Raw genomic sequence first — 13,778 nt, 5'->3', positions numbered from 1 at the left:
ATATACGTATGCAAATATTAACTTTTTTCATTCATTCATTCATTTTCATGTCACCGTTATTGGCCTCTCGGCTCGCGGGTGCTGCTGGAGCCTGTCCCAGCTTTTCTGCAGGGAGATCTTTTTGAACACTTTCATGGAGCTGATTTGCTTCTCCTAATCACACCACCTACATCCTGTGGTAACATTCTCATTGATGGGTAACAACCCATTAACCGGACGCCTCAGCTTGAGCGCCGCTCCTTGGTATCAGAATGAGCCAAACATCAATAAGCCTTCCTCACTTCTTTCACACAGGCCGATAGCTTCGTGTTAGCGAACCTTGGCCATAGTGTGGAATCACGTTTACTCCGTTTGGTTCCATTGATGACTCTGTTATTAACAACGTGAAGCAGCGTAGCTCGTGACAGTCGCAGTCAAGGTCAAGGTCAATCCCAGCTTCATTGTGATTGAAGCTGTGAGCGGCTGCTTCCTCATCGTTTGTGATATTCAGTCATAGATGAGCAGATACAATGAACGAAGACGAAGACAATGAGTTTCTGTCTTGCGTTAAGGAATAAAAACATTATTTAGTCGCAATCGTGAAGCAGGTTGAGCTGCACTAAACTCTTCTTTAAATGGACTGAAAATAAGTTAATGAGCGCAGCATGACCACGGGGAAAACAGCTGCTGTTTGCTTTTACAATTCAGTTTGCTCATGTGGCTTCTAAATTTTGCATGTACATTTCTTTTTCAAACGTGTCGGCATTCCCTGCTTGTTTTTTACTGATATGTTGGCTTGGGTTGTGAGAGAGACTGTTTTAATTGGTTAATAATCCACTATGTGCATTCAGTCCCCTCTTTTAATCTAAGATGTCCATCTCAATGCCTTCACGTTGCCTGAACTGGATCAGCATTGGGATTGCCCCCCCCCCCGAACAGTGGTGAGTGTGAGCCTGACAACATTCATATCTGCTGCTGAAAAGCGACAGCAAAGTGAGCAACCCAGACGTGTCGCTCGCACTGATGCTCGCTGGCGTGACGTTAAAGAAGTTGCTTCGTACTGACTAGTGGCGACACAGCATCTGACAGCACGCCGATTTTAAAAGGGATTCCAAAATGGAAATTAAAAGGAAAAGTGCAATTCCGCCTCCTCCGGGACCTCATGTGCAATAACTAATATATGCAATTATTAAATGCAAAGTGTCTGGACAATCTATCTGCATGCACTGTTTATCACCTTCAATTCGTGTTGTTTTCTTCTACTATTATTTGTATTTTATGTTGTACCTAAGCACCAAATGGAGCAGCACTCCTAATCTCCTTGTATATCCACTATGCAATGACTTTCTATTTCTATTCTTCTATTCTAGATCATCATCATTGTGTCGTTTTCTCTGTAGCTAATTTAACCTCTTCCTCGTGGATGGATCAGATTCACGTCTCAATAAATCAGGACAAAATGTCTCCCGTTCAGAACTGGAAAGAGAAGAAGAGGGAGCTGGAGCAGCAGCGGGGAACAACGGCGTTTGTGACTTTGCACCAGGACGTGAACTGTATGCGTTAGAGAGAGGACGTTAGCCGTGAACCAGCCCGAGTGTGGAGCCGGATGCCGAGGCAGACAGCTCGACTTCCCACTGTGATCCCGATTCAAAATGCTTTACCAGAGAGAGAAAGGCTGAGAATATATGCAATATGGAGAAAGAAGGAAACGCAGTGGGGAGAGATGGGAAAACATGAAGAGCTGAAGCAAGAGAGGATGAGAAACAGACAGAGCTATTTCCACTGGGTATTTAAGCAAGAGAGGAGAGACTGGTCTGTCTGCGTCCGGTCGGTCGTTCAGCTGATTCATTTGTGACAGGAGGGATTTCTGTGCTCTGTGCCTTGAATTGCTGCTCTCATTTATATGGTAATCTTCTTTAAGACTCTAGCAGGACACAAAGAACCTTTTATTTCTATCTCGGCTAAGCCTAAACTCTGTTCTGTGCTCACTAAATACATATAGATATACATAAACGGGTAGGAAGCATGTGGGCCGTACGCTGCACATAATCTTATTGTATAGGGAAATGTGAGGAGACCTCTCAATTCCATGATTCCTGTAACTGTGCCAGTGGGACATAAACGTACAGCTAAACTAAAACACTGTTTTAAGGTAAAGGAAAATGGTAAAAAGTGTACTCAGACAAAAACTAGTCTTGAAACCCTAACCTGCCATTTCCAAACTTTCATTGGAAATACAGTACGTCCTTGGTTGAGCATACATCTGGAGTTGCATCTGCTGGGATACAGAAACAGGTAACCATGGTAACTCCCACATTAAATGAACATGGCTCATGTCCTGTAAATGGAACCACATCTTTAATTTATGAATGACCTTCAACAGCTCCTCACACAGATACTTTTTGTACGACCAAGGTTTTTTCCATCTTGACAGACATAGATTGGTCGTGAGGCTGCGACAGGTAGGCTACGATTAAAGTCCGGTTAAAGCTGTCTAATCTATTCAAGCTGGATTTCATCACGTAAATCCTTGCGCTGGAATGCAGAATCATTAGGCCTCATTCTTAGTAGCTGAATTAGAATTTCTTCCATCCCATTTTCAGGAGTTTTGGTACTTTTCAGGAGTTTTGGTACTCATCTACAGACGGTGTCCGTAGATGAGAAGCAGCACAGCTCCTAGCAACGGATCCATCTCAATAAAGTCCATCTGTTGATGAGAAGCATCCCCTCCAGCGAAAGAACTTTCATGCCTAAATATTTAGGCATGAAAGTTACACACTAAACATTAGTGTGTATGATTTTATCACTGACTATCTGCACCAAATGGCCCAGAATGGCCCAGAAATCATCATCAAAACTGCTCCTACAATCATGTTATTGCCACCTGAATTCTGGTCCGGTTGGACTTTTCGAACATGAATAAGGAACATTTCAGATTGTGGCATATCAAATCATGATCCTGGCAGGTGTGGAGCAGAGACGCTTCCATTATCGAGAGCGGCGGTAGCAGAAATCAATTTTAACATGGTCTCGGGATTGGAGTAATCCCAGGAGGGCTCAGACAGGTGAACAGTCAAGTTCTGTCATCGCTCCATCCCCTCCAGAGGTGGAAGTCCCTTTACCCAGGCTGTCTATGCAAATGACATTTAGTCAGGAACCTCAGGACATTTGAGGTAACAGCTTTCCCCAGCGACACGGCAGTGCGTTCCATCAATCCATGCATTCTCTTCTGAACGATCGCGATCGTCTGCTCTACAGCTCAGTGTGTTTGCTTGTCTATGTGTGGCCCTGCAATAAGCTGGCGACTCATCCAGAGTGTGCCCCACCTCTCACCCGTAGCCAGATGGGATAGGCTCCAGTGGAACCCATGACCCACACTTTGGATAAGCGCCAGAAGACAAGACGATTGCAATCGTCTCTCATTTGAGGAGACAGAGGAATGAACAACTGGGCCAAGACTTTCTAGTTCCTGCCAAGAAATGTTCCTTGCAAATTGAAAATACATTACAGCATGCATTTCTAACTGCTGCTTTAAATCTCATTCGATGCTGCAAGGAGTAAAATTCAAGTTAGGATTATGCAGTTAAATTTAAATACAATCTGTGCCCAAAACCAGTTTAACTGTAGACTGGACACTAAATACATCATCGGAACCCCCAAACCAGCAGAACTAAAGACAATGACTGCTACGATGGAGATTGTGATTTTACCAGTGAGCAGCTCTCGGATCTCAACATCCGTGGTCTTCCGGAGCAGTCGGACTAAAGCTGGAATGCCTCCACAGCCCTTCAGGGCTATCTTGTTTTCATCGTTAACTTTGCCGTAGACCAGGTTCCTCAGGGCGCCACAGGCACTGCGGTGCACGTCGGTCATCCGGTGGTCCAATAAGTCCACCAGCAGCTGGATGCCGCCCTGTCGGCGAATCTGAAAGCACAAGACAAATGATTGCCTATGAAATAACGATGGCTCCATATCCTGACGAGGTGAACCAAAACGACAGCGGGACTTTACCTCAAGGAGAAAAAAACTGCAACATTTCTACTGCATTTCAACAAATCTCTCATTCTCTATGTTCATCTATAATTTTTTTGGGCAAAACATATTTCCCTATGTCCCACCGCCCCGTCTGCAGCCCTGCCCGCATCCCTTTGTCTAGAGCAGGGCCACTTGGGTCATTTGCTCCAAGGGCCACATTAGCATTATGTTTGTTCCATTCAAATGCAATCATCACTTTATTCTTCAGTCTTGTCCTACATTATTGACACAGAAGCAGAGACATAAAGTCCATGAAGCATGCACGAGCCCAGCGATGAGACGCCAACCGATTTAGATGACCAGCATCTGGATAGTTCCTTCAAGCAGCTCATTCAAGAGCTGCCTTGTAGTCACTGTTGCTCTCTCTCCCCATCATCTCCATGGGGATTAATAAAGTCCAATTGAGTTGACATTGAAGAGACAGACAGAACCTTTTAGTCTGAGACACTAAGTGATGTTGACTCTGAAGGACAGCCTGCAGGAACAAGGCTTATTTTACGTGGGCATGGTGAAGAGCTAATGCCTCTGAAAATGAAGCTTTGTGTAGCTCAGATAACAGAACACCTGGGTTGAAGTAGTGCATAGTGTGCATTTGTACAATTGATTTCTGTTAAAAATTCGCCTGTGCAATGAAATCTATATTACTAGATCATTTAAATTAGGAATGATTTGCTGCCAGGCAGTGATTAGCACATTGCTGCTCAAGACAAACATGTCCTCTTTTGCTTCATTCAAAAAGACAGCAGTAAATCCAAAGCTGGCATGGCCCTAAAACCAGAGGAAGAGGACGAAGAACAAGAAAGAACGAACAGTGGAAATCAGTAAGACACATAGTATTATTAAAGGTCAAGTAAATAATGAACACAGAGATTACTGCAATATATTTTTCCCACTAGTTTGTTGTGTAACCAATAACAATACCTTCAACTGAGCACTCACCCACTCACACTTTGTCCGCCTGGAATTTGCATGCTGAAAAATCCCATTTGAGGAGCTCAACTCAAGTCAGGCTCCCACAACAATGCCCAGAAGTACTATTAGAAGTTCCTCAGAGAGATCAAATACCAAGGTGTGTACATTTCTGCTTGCCTAGCAGGGCGTATCAGCAGCTAAGTACAATGTTGTGTTTTATTTACGCTCAATCTTTGCCCCATGTGTATACGTCCCGTGCAGATTAGTCAGCCTTGTTTACTTCAATAATCAATACCTCAGATTTGATCTTGTTGTCTCCAAAGCAGAGATGCTGAAGGTAGGCAGCAGCGTTGGACTGGACTGAAGGGAACTGATGCTGCAACATCTGGATCACCTCTGGCAGCTCTGGGTCCCTCCACCCAAACTCCCTGGATAGACACAGAAAAAGATCAATATCAGATTGCGTGTCTCTGCTGAGCCTGTTAGCAGGATCCTTCTCTTCATAACCCAGAATTAAAACACACACCGGAGAAAAGGAAAGGAATGAAGGCTGGAGCCAAAGAAAAACGCATTAAATATACATCCATGAAATCATTTTCAATTAGAATATTGTTAATTTGTGTTAACTACATTCAGCTTCATTTTAGGTTTGTTGTCTGTCATTATGTGGAGGGATGATGATGAGACATGGTGAATTTGTTGGCTCAACAACAACAACATTGTACAGAAAGGAGTAGTGAATCAATCTCAAACATCAACTAGTGGCCCGGAACAGAATATTTGGGTTCATTTGGACTGAAGCCAGATAACTGAACCGGCAAGAGGCCCTAGCTTCAACACCATACAGCATCATTGGGGGGGGGGGACTGGAGTGCAGGCTGCCGTTCAGATACCCAAACATGATTCCGACTCAGCTTCCGTAATCTCAGAAAAATCTTCAGGAAGAAAGGAGGCCGTTGTAGAGCGGCAAAAGCCTCCTTTCCTGCACGATAAAAACAAAATGCTAAAAACATCTGTGTTTCTTCATGGTTCTCATGGCCTTTCTCCTGCACTTGCGTTTTTAAATGCACCAACAAAGAAAGGCTGGCGAGGTGCACTGAATTATGAATATGTTCTAAGTTCAGTCATGGTCATTATCTCTGGATATGCTAAAGATATTGGCACTTTTACAAAAACCATTGGCAAATCAAGAAATAGATAGATTGGCAGCATGAAGTCAGTGGTGTTAATACAGTGTTAATACAGTTTCACCTCGTCAATCTTTGCATGAACCTGAAGTGGAGAAGGATCATCCAGAAACCACGTTAAACAGGCTTCCACCTGGCTCAGGTGACGATACTTCACTCCCAACACAACACGGCATCAACGCTTCCCCAAATCGCGTCCTGTGTGTCGTCACAGGACGGAGCTGAACAACAGCAACCATCTTGGATCCTGACCCCCGCAGGCATGCTTCGAGCACACACACACACACACACACACTTCATTGACCCTTTTAAGGTGTGGGTAGGGGGTGTGTGTGCGACAGCAGGGACACGGTGATTAACATGAGGAAGATGTGAGAGAATGATGTGGATCAAAGAGGAGGGAGGGATGGACCAATATTGAAGGAGAGTTCTTGGGAAGCATCTTTTTTCTTCTTGCTAAAGGCAAATCTTTATTCCCACAAGCTATTTATCATCTCGCACTCTGCCGAGTCACAAAGATGGAAATGATCATTCCTGGATATTAGTTGCTGCTATTGTTCCATTGTTACGTTCTCAAAACTCCGTGATGGCAGCGCTTCTCTGATGTTTGTGAGAAGTTGGGGCTGAAAACAGAAGCCTCTGTTTCTCCCTTTCTCTTTGATGTGTCTCATTTTGATGCAGTAACATCCAGACAACCCCGTGGAGATCAGTTCCAATGCAGACGCAAACACTTTCAGGTTAGCCCAGCAAAAAACGCATTAGGATAGGATAGCTCAGTGTGCAGCAGTCACACACGCGGACGCACAATCCAGCATGCTATAGACGCAGAGGAACACGCACGTATATTGACTCAACGACTTAGACACTTAGACATCAATGGAAGCACAGAAGAGCTGGGATTAGAAAGCTTTCGTTTCTACGTTTCATGATGAACAAAGCCAGTGTTGGAGAAATGAGGCAATCAGAGAGAGAATGTTTCCAGAGGTTATTCTCCTTTCTCCCGTTTTTTTTAATGTCTCCGTCTGTTTTTTTTATCCATTTTGCTCCAGGGCTTTTTTTTTTTTTATACACACACACACACTCAGCACTAACACACATAATGTAATAAGGAACACACAGTAGCGTGTGCATTGATAAATGTGATCAGCCATGACAACCTTTGCAGAGGTCACCTTGTGGGTTAAATAGTGGATAAGATATGTCATGTAATGGCTGGGTGAGCTGTCAGGTGTGTGTGTGTGTGTGTGCCAAATATGACAACACCAGTAAGAATGCCTGCAGCTTCTTTAATAACGCGCTTCAAACGATCAGAGAGCCAGCTGCTTATGTAATAAATGTATATTTATATACTATGTGTGTGACAGGAGCTATCCTGCATCGTAAGTGTGTCTGATGCTTTCAATATACTACGCACTACGGTATATACTTTAAGTTATTTAGCCTGTACAGTATTCATACTTGAAATAAAATATGCAGTACACATCAAAATAACTTAATACAGACTGTAGATGTATATAGTCCATAAAGAAAATATAACTATCCAATTCAAATGTGTGGACTATTTCCAGGCTTTGCTGAAAAGTAATGAATAAATGGGCAGAAAGAGAAGGAAATAAAATGAGACAGAGGTAAATAAATAAATATATTAAACACGAGAAATACAAAAGTGTGTGTTTGTGCTAACTAGACAATGCGTGTGTGTTGGAGGGTGTAATTGAATGGCTGGCTGACATCTGAGGCCGCAAGAGATGAACGAAAGGTCAGGAGATGTCATGCAGAGCTGAGAAGACACACTCACACACACATAGGCTGTCTCAGTGCTGTGACGCAATACGGTTCATGGAGACTCAGTGAACTTATGAGCATGAAAAATAAAAGACGCACTCTCACCATCCGATCGGATCCTCTCTAGCACAAATCTTTGTTCTTGCAGAATGTTTGCATGAATTACCAAAAAGGTGTTGTAGTACACGAGCGCTTGTTTCCTCAGTAACCAGCATTCATATGCCAGACTGTCAGTGCATGAAAAATCAGCTAAATGGTATTTGTGTGAGGCTTCAATAGATAAAAGTATAACTAAGGAGTCAAATGCAAACTGTGCAAATGTCTTCTTCACTTATCTATTTTCTGTGCATAAACAGAAAGTGCGTAATAAATATATTTGTTTTAATTTTGCTGTTCTATTCACACTAGGCTTTGCGGTGCTACTGTAGGTCTTTATTTTTATTTTGTAAATTTAAATTTAAAGGAATATTTTTCCCATTGGGAAATTGCAGGAATTTTGCCCCTGAAGTCATATTTATATCAGTGAAATATTGATTCTCATGAAAAACTATGATACTAATGTGATTCCAAGTCCACTGAACAACTTTGAGTGGGTTCACTTCCCACTTCCAGGTGGAGAACGTTCCTGTTGACCGGATGAGAACATCCTCTGGTCTCAGCGTCTGTCTATAATGTAACTTCTTCTCTACTTTTTCACAGCCAAGTTCTCCAGAAAAGCGTTTCCAAGCTACAGGCTAAGGTAAATTCAAAGTAGCAGGATCCTGACTTAATCTGGAAAAATATCCAGCCTGTTAATGGCATGAAAAATGGAGTCAAACGAGGAGTGGTCGGTCCCTCCCTCCATCCGTCCGTCAATTCATCTGTCCATCCACCTATCCGTCCATCCATCCACCCATATGTCCATCCATCCACCCCCCGTCCGTCCATCCACCCATCCGTCCATCCATCTGCCCTGTTTTCACACTCAGTGCCATAATAGGGCTTTTCTAGCTGGCTAATGATATGCCAGTATTGTTAACCAAATAAAGACGTGCAACTTTATGAACTAAACTGCATTCTCACTTAAATTAAAGAAACTTTAATTAACAAAATCCTTGCTACATAATAAGAAAACATTTAGCGCAGAAAAAGATCGGTATCGGTGTCGGTAATAATTGCTGCGTGAATTCCTTCTTACTCTGTTTCTACATGTTTGCTTAAAGCAAAGGTTTACGGAGTGGCGGCTGTGCTTGTTTGCTTTCAGGCTGAGTTGAGATCAACATATTAATACCATGACATCAGAAATCAGATGCCAAAAAGTAAGTCTGGACTAACTGAACCATCACAAAGCATTTTCAGAAAACACGGGGACAGACGGACGATGGAGACGCATGGTGAGAGGTATGAGTGGATAGGTGTGAACCCAAAAGAGAGAACGGTCAATATTTAAACTCCAAAAACAGAAGCTTTTGTCATCCATGTTGCCTGAAACAGAAAATAAAGAATCACTTACATACATTTGTTGTCTATGTTAAATTGAAATTGATTTTAAATTATATTTAAAGATCCCTACTTCTGTCTTGGCGGTTTCAGGATGATGCATTTGATGCAAAGTAAAATACATTTGTAACTCTGACCACGCCTCCAATTTAGAATCTATATGCCTAAAATAAAAGTGATTCTTGTGTGTTAAAGCTCTAAATGGGTGACAATACAAATGTGGAATGCCATGCGTCCATTAATGTCTGGGTCTGGGTCGTATGATGGAAAGATTCAGTGAATGAGACAAAGGTAAGATAGACAGAATGAAAATATGTAAAATAAATAACTGGATTACTTTGTCAATCTTTGCTCGGCTTGATTTTGATTCCACGCAAGGAATTCGGGGTCGTACCTATCGAGGGGGGGACAGGCAGAGAGAAACAAGAGAGAGGAGTTTGTTGGCTGAAGTTATTCAATAACCGTTATTATTAATGATTAGTGAATAAAAAATCAATATGTAGCCACTAGACTCATCTTTTTCTCTCAACATTTAGTTATCAGGCAGTGGTGGAGGAAGTGGGGAGGGTGAAGGGCATGCACTGAAGCAGCGGGTGGAGAAAGGGTGGATGAGCTGGGTAAAGAGAGGGTCTAAGGATGAACTGAGTTCTACAGCACTCTACAGCACTTTACAGGGCTCTACAGAGTTCTACGGCGCTCTGCAGGGCTCTACAGAGCTCTACAGGGCTAAACGTTTTATAAGCAGGCAGGCTCATCTGTTGGAGTTCTTTAAAGCAGTGAGTGGATAAACAGCAGTGTGTCTTCTGTCGTCACAAACCTTACGATATAGGTTGTCATTATTCTCTCATCTGTGTCATCCTGGTTCTACCTTTGACAGGATTGGTCTGATCGTTAATTTAGTCTTCCAATTATATAGACAAAAAAAGAAGAAGTGAATTTTTGTTTAATTTCATGCGATTTATCTCAGAGGCGCAGGACTTGTACAAGCGAAGCTAAATGGTGAGTAAATGACAAGCTAATCTCCTAAACCTCTTATGTGTAGGTTAATTTTAAACAGGATTAAACATATTTAGATATAAATTATCAGCTGATTTTTCTTGTATTAACTGATGGTGGTAAATAGGTAAACGATGCGTGAATGGCTGCTCACCTGAAGTTGTTTTTAAAAATCTGAAGTTAAAGATCATCTTTAACACGCAATCATTTTACAAATATAACTAAAAAGAGCACATTATATTTAAAATATGCTGCTAATTATTAGTATTGTACATGCCCATTTATTAGTCATTGATAAAGTTTAAGGCACTGCATATCAGAATAACCTGATGTGAATGATTACATAAAGTATGTTGACCAATTGGCCACTATCAGAAATATTGTGTGTGATGATTCAAAGAATTAGAATGTTGTTAACCTATATTTTCAAAAAGCACCAAAACGAGCAGGAACGAGTGCCATGAAAGGAAAGAGCTGATAACATTCAGTAGATAGTTGGTTTTCATGGGACTAGTTGACACGTATGAGATAACAGACCATGCCAGATTAGCGTTATAATCCCAGGAGACCCTCCCTTTGATGTGATGTGGAAACAACATTCTGCCGTTCGGACAGCGCTATCGCTGACCTTGGATGTGTATGATGTGAAGGTCAAGCAAAATGCCATGCATCACAAGTCAGTTCTTCACATGTAGCAGAGCAGGAGTGTGGATGCTGCAGGGTTTCCTCCACAATAATGTGCAAACAAACACTGGAACAATGGGTTGAAGAGAGCAACACTAACGACACGTACAGGTAGGTGTGTGTGTGTGTGTGTGTGTGTGCTGCTTCTGTCTGTGATGCCTGTGAAGTCGTTAGTCGAAACGCAGAGGCAAAGAAAGAAGAAGATTCAAAGACATAATTAGATTAATAAGTAAAACAGAGAGGGGCTCCATGCACGGCCATCAGCGATAGAGATCTCTGGACTTGGAGTCGGAGGTGTGTGCAGGCATTGAGGAACCCGTGTGAACGTGTCCAAGAGCCTCGTACTAAAGCCCAGATTCAGATGGTGTTTTATCGGACTCCGCCTCTGTCAGGATAACGGTTAGCATCAGTGTGTTCAAACACCGACACTTGTGGATCATAATAAAACCAATTTCTATCATTAAAGCAGATTGAATATTGATATTTATGATTAATTCATCTGCTGAATCTGGCCATCAGTAAGTGAACGTGTAAAAGGAGCAGAATCAAGGCTTCCATCAACACCCAGAGCTGGTTTTAAATAACGTGTTGTTCTGTCTCACCTTGGGTCCTTCTGGATACTGTCTACCGATGGAGAGCGTCCGAGGGCGGCCTCAGGGGGGACGGCCGGGCCCGATTTGCTGTAAGGCGACTCAGTCGATGGACAGAACTGCAGGGTGCGGTAAGGGTTGCCATAGTCAGCCGCGTTGCCTCCTGTAGCAAAGCTGCCTCTCTGAAAGGTGCCTGTGGCGTTCTGGCTTCCTGTTCGCTGCAGGGGGATCGGGTCGACACCAGGGGAAGACGGGGCTGGAGCGGGAACAGGAGTGTAGGGACAGAGGAGATAGTTGAGGACATCTTGGTACAACTGGTTCACCACTGGGTTTGGTGCAGCCGGGGAGGGGCAAGGAGTCAGGAGGGAACACAAGAGCACCAACACGTATACACACAATATGAGGCACCAATGGGACAAAACAGCACAGGAAGGGAAGAAGGACAAATCACAACGTTATGAAGCCAAACAGTCATGCTTGAGTTAATATGGCCGACAAGCGGAACACGCAACAGCATCGGTGCCTTCAGTTCAACTCACCAAGTTCACTTTAATAAGAAAACAAACAGACAGACAAATTAAACAGGCATGCACGACTGAAAAACCAAATAGAAAAAAAGAGATCCACATGTCTAACATAAATATTCAGTATTTTACAAAATGGTAATCCAAAATCAAAGTCTCTAGAAACTTTAATGGACGACTGGACGGCTTCTCTCCCACTGACATCAACAACCTGTCTCCCACACCCGGTCCAATTAGGCTACATGAAAAGATGAAGATGATCAATAAATCACGATCAGCATGCTATGTGTTACGGTCATTTTTACATTGCCTATCACACGTCTCCTTCAAAAACAGGAAGACACAGATGATCTTAGAGATCCTTTAGACAGCAGGTGCTGGTAAATTGTGTGATTTTTCTGCATGTAGATATTTGATTTCACTTTTCTCGTCGGGTTTACTGAGCATCAAACCACAGCGTAGGTCAAAATTACAATCAGATGAGGAACTTGTCTCTGCAATTGTCTTGCAATCATATCCATTAACAAAGACCTGAACATTTAATTGGCCTTAAATTAATGGTGTTAAACAGGTTCATCAGTTTGATCTCAGTTTGTGCACAAGATTCTGTGCTTGGACCAATAATGTTCACACTAAATTATATTCCTCAATGAAACCAACTGACCAGTCAAATGGGCATGTTTAAGAAGTAAAAACTTGGATAACTTGCAATTCCTGTCTTAAATTAAGGAGAATCTGAAGCCATGCTCAGCTGTAAACATGTCAGAAACACGTTTTCTAATGATTCATCTGCATGACACATCGCTGGCAGCACAACATCAAGGAATCTGAGATTTGTTTCTCTACCAAAATTGCTAAAAGTGTTGAATGAGGTGTATCTAATCTGCTCGAACTTCATGAAAACATTTAATTAAATGCATGTGAATGTGATGTCTCCTGTTTTTCCCACATAGCACTACCGCTATTATGCAGCTTGCTCATAGTGCACATGAAGCCAATGAGATATGGCATTTTAATTATGAGCTTAGTTGTGATGATGAAGTTTGTTACCTTGGGACAGTTTAAAGCTTCACATTGCACATGATATCAATCTCCTCATCTAAGTCTCCGCTCACGGCCAGGGTTTGGGCCTTAGGGAAATTGCCTACTTGTAAATCCAGTCTCGCTGGAAAGGCATCGAGACACTCTAACGCCCTCGCCACAGCCCAGTGAACCACCTTTGTCTGCCTCAAGCAGAGAAAGAGGGCTGCGGTTGGGAAGCAGCTCAGAACCCATGTGGGTTGGGCCGTCAGCACCGTTACACTGGCTCTCTCAAAGGGAGGTGAACTGGGTCAGTGGGCATTTGTGTGCATTGCCACAAGTGTGCAGGGTCTAAAGTAACAAAGCTCTAGTGAATTCATTGTGAATTTGAAGTGTGTTGTTTCTCAATCCACTCGGAATCTTAAATTAGTCAGCTGTCTGTACGTTGCATCCCGGAACAAATGAAAACCGGATCAACGTGGAAAACTGGAGTGCTGCTGCCGTGACATTGACAGACAGTGAGCAGGAGGTGATGATCGCGGTACTTTGAAGCATCAGAGTGATCTCAGATATTTATTTATTAGAAT

General features: G+C 42.7%; 1 protein-coding gene across 4 annotated transcripts in view; it reads right to left on the bottom strand.

Moving 5' to 3' along the window:
- LOC137904189 (catenin delta-2-like) overlaps positions 1 to 13,778 on the bottom strand; it is a 72,995-nt gene that overhangs the window by 17,788 nt on the left and 41,429 nt on the right. For 2 of the 4 annotated variants that reach the window (XM_068748331.1, XM_068748332.1), the window contains 4 exons: positions 11,660 to 11,903; positions 9,715 to 9,771; positions 5,222 to 5,354; positions 3,690 to 3,903 (listed from right to left, as the gene is read on the bottom strand). In XM_068748331.1, coding sequence (XP_068604432.1) covers positions 3,690 to 3,903; positions 5,222 to 5,354; positions 9,715 to 9,771; positions 11,660 to 11,903 — 648 coding nt within the window. Of the gene's footprint in view, positions 1 to 3,689; positions 3,904 to 5,221; positions 5,355 to 9,714; positions 9,772 to 11,659; positions 11,973 to 13,778 lie in introns of all 4 variants that reach the window. The other 2 variants (XM_068748329.1, XM_068748330.1) reach the window with 2 other exon arrangements.

The sequence above is a fragment of the Brachionichthys hirsutus genome, chromosome 15, assembly GCF_040956055.1.
Source record: "Brachionichthys hirsutus isolate HB-005 chromosome 15, CSIRO-AGI_Bhir_v1, whole genome shotgun sequence".
Classification (NCBI taxonomy): domain Eukaryota; kingdom Metazoa; phylum Chordata; class Actinopteri; order Lophiiformes; family Brachionichthyidae; genus Brachionichthys; species Brachionichthys hirsutus.
Note: the sequence above shows the minus strand (reverse complement) of the source record. Positions and strands in the feature narration are given on the sequence as shown.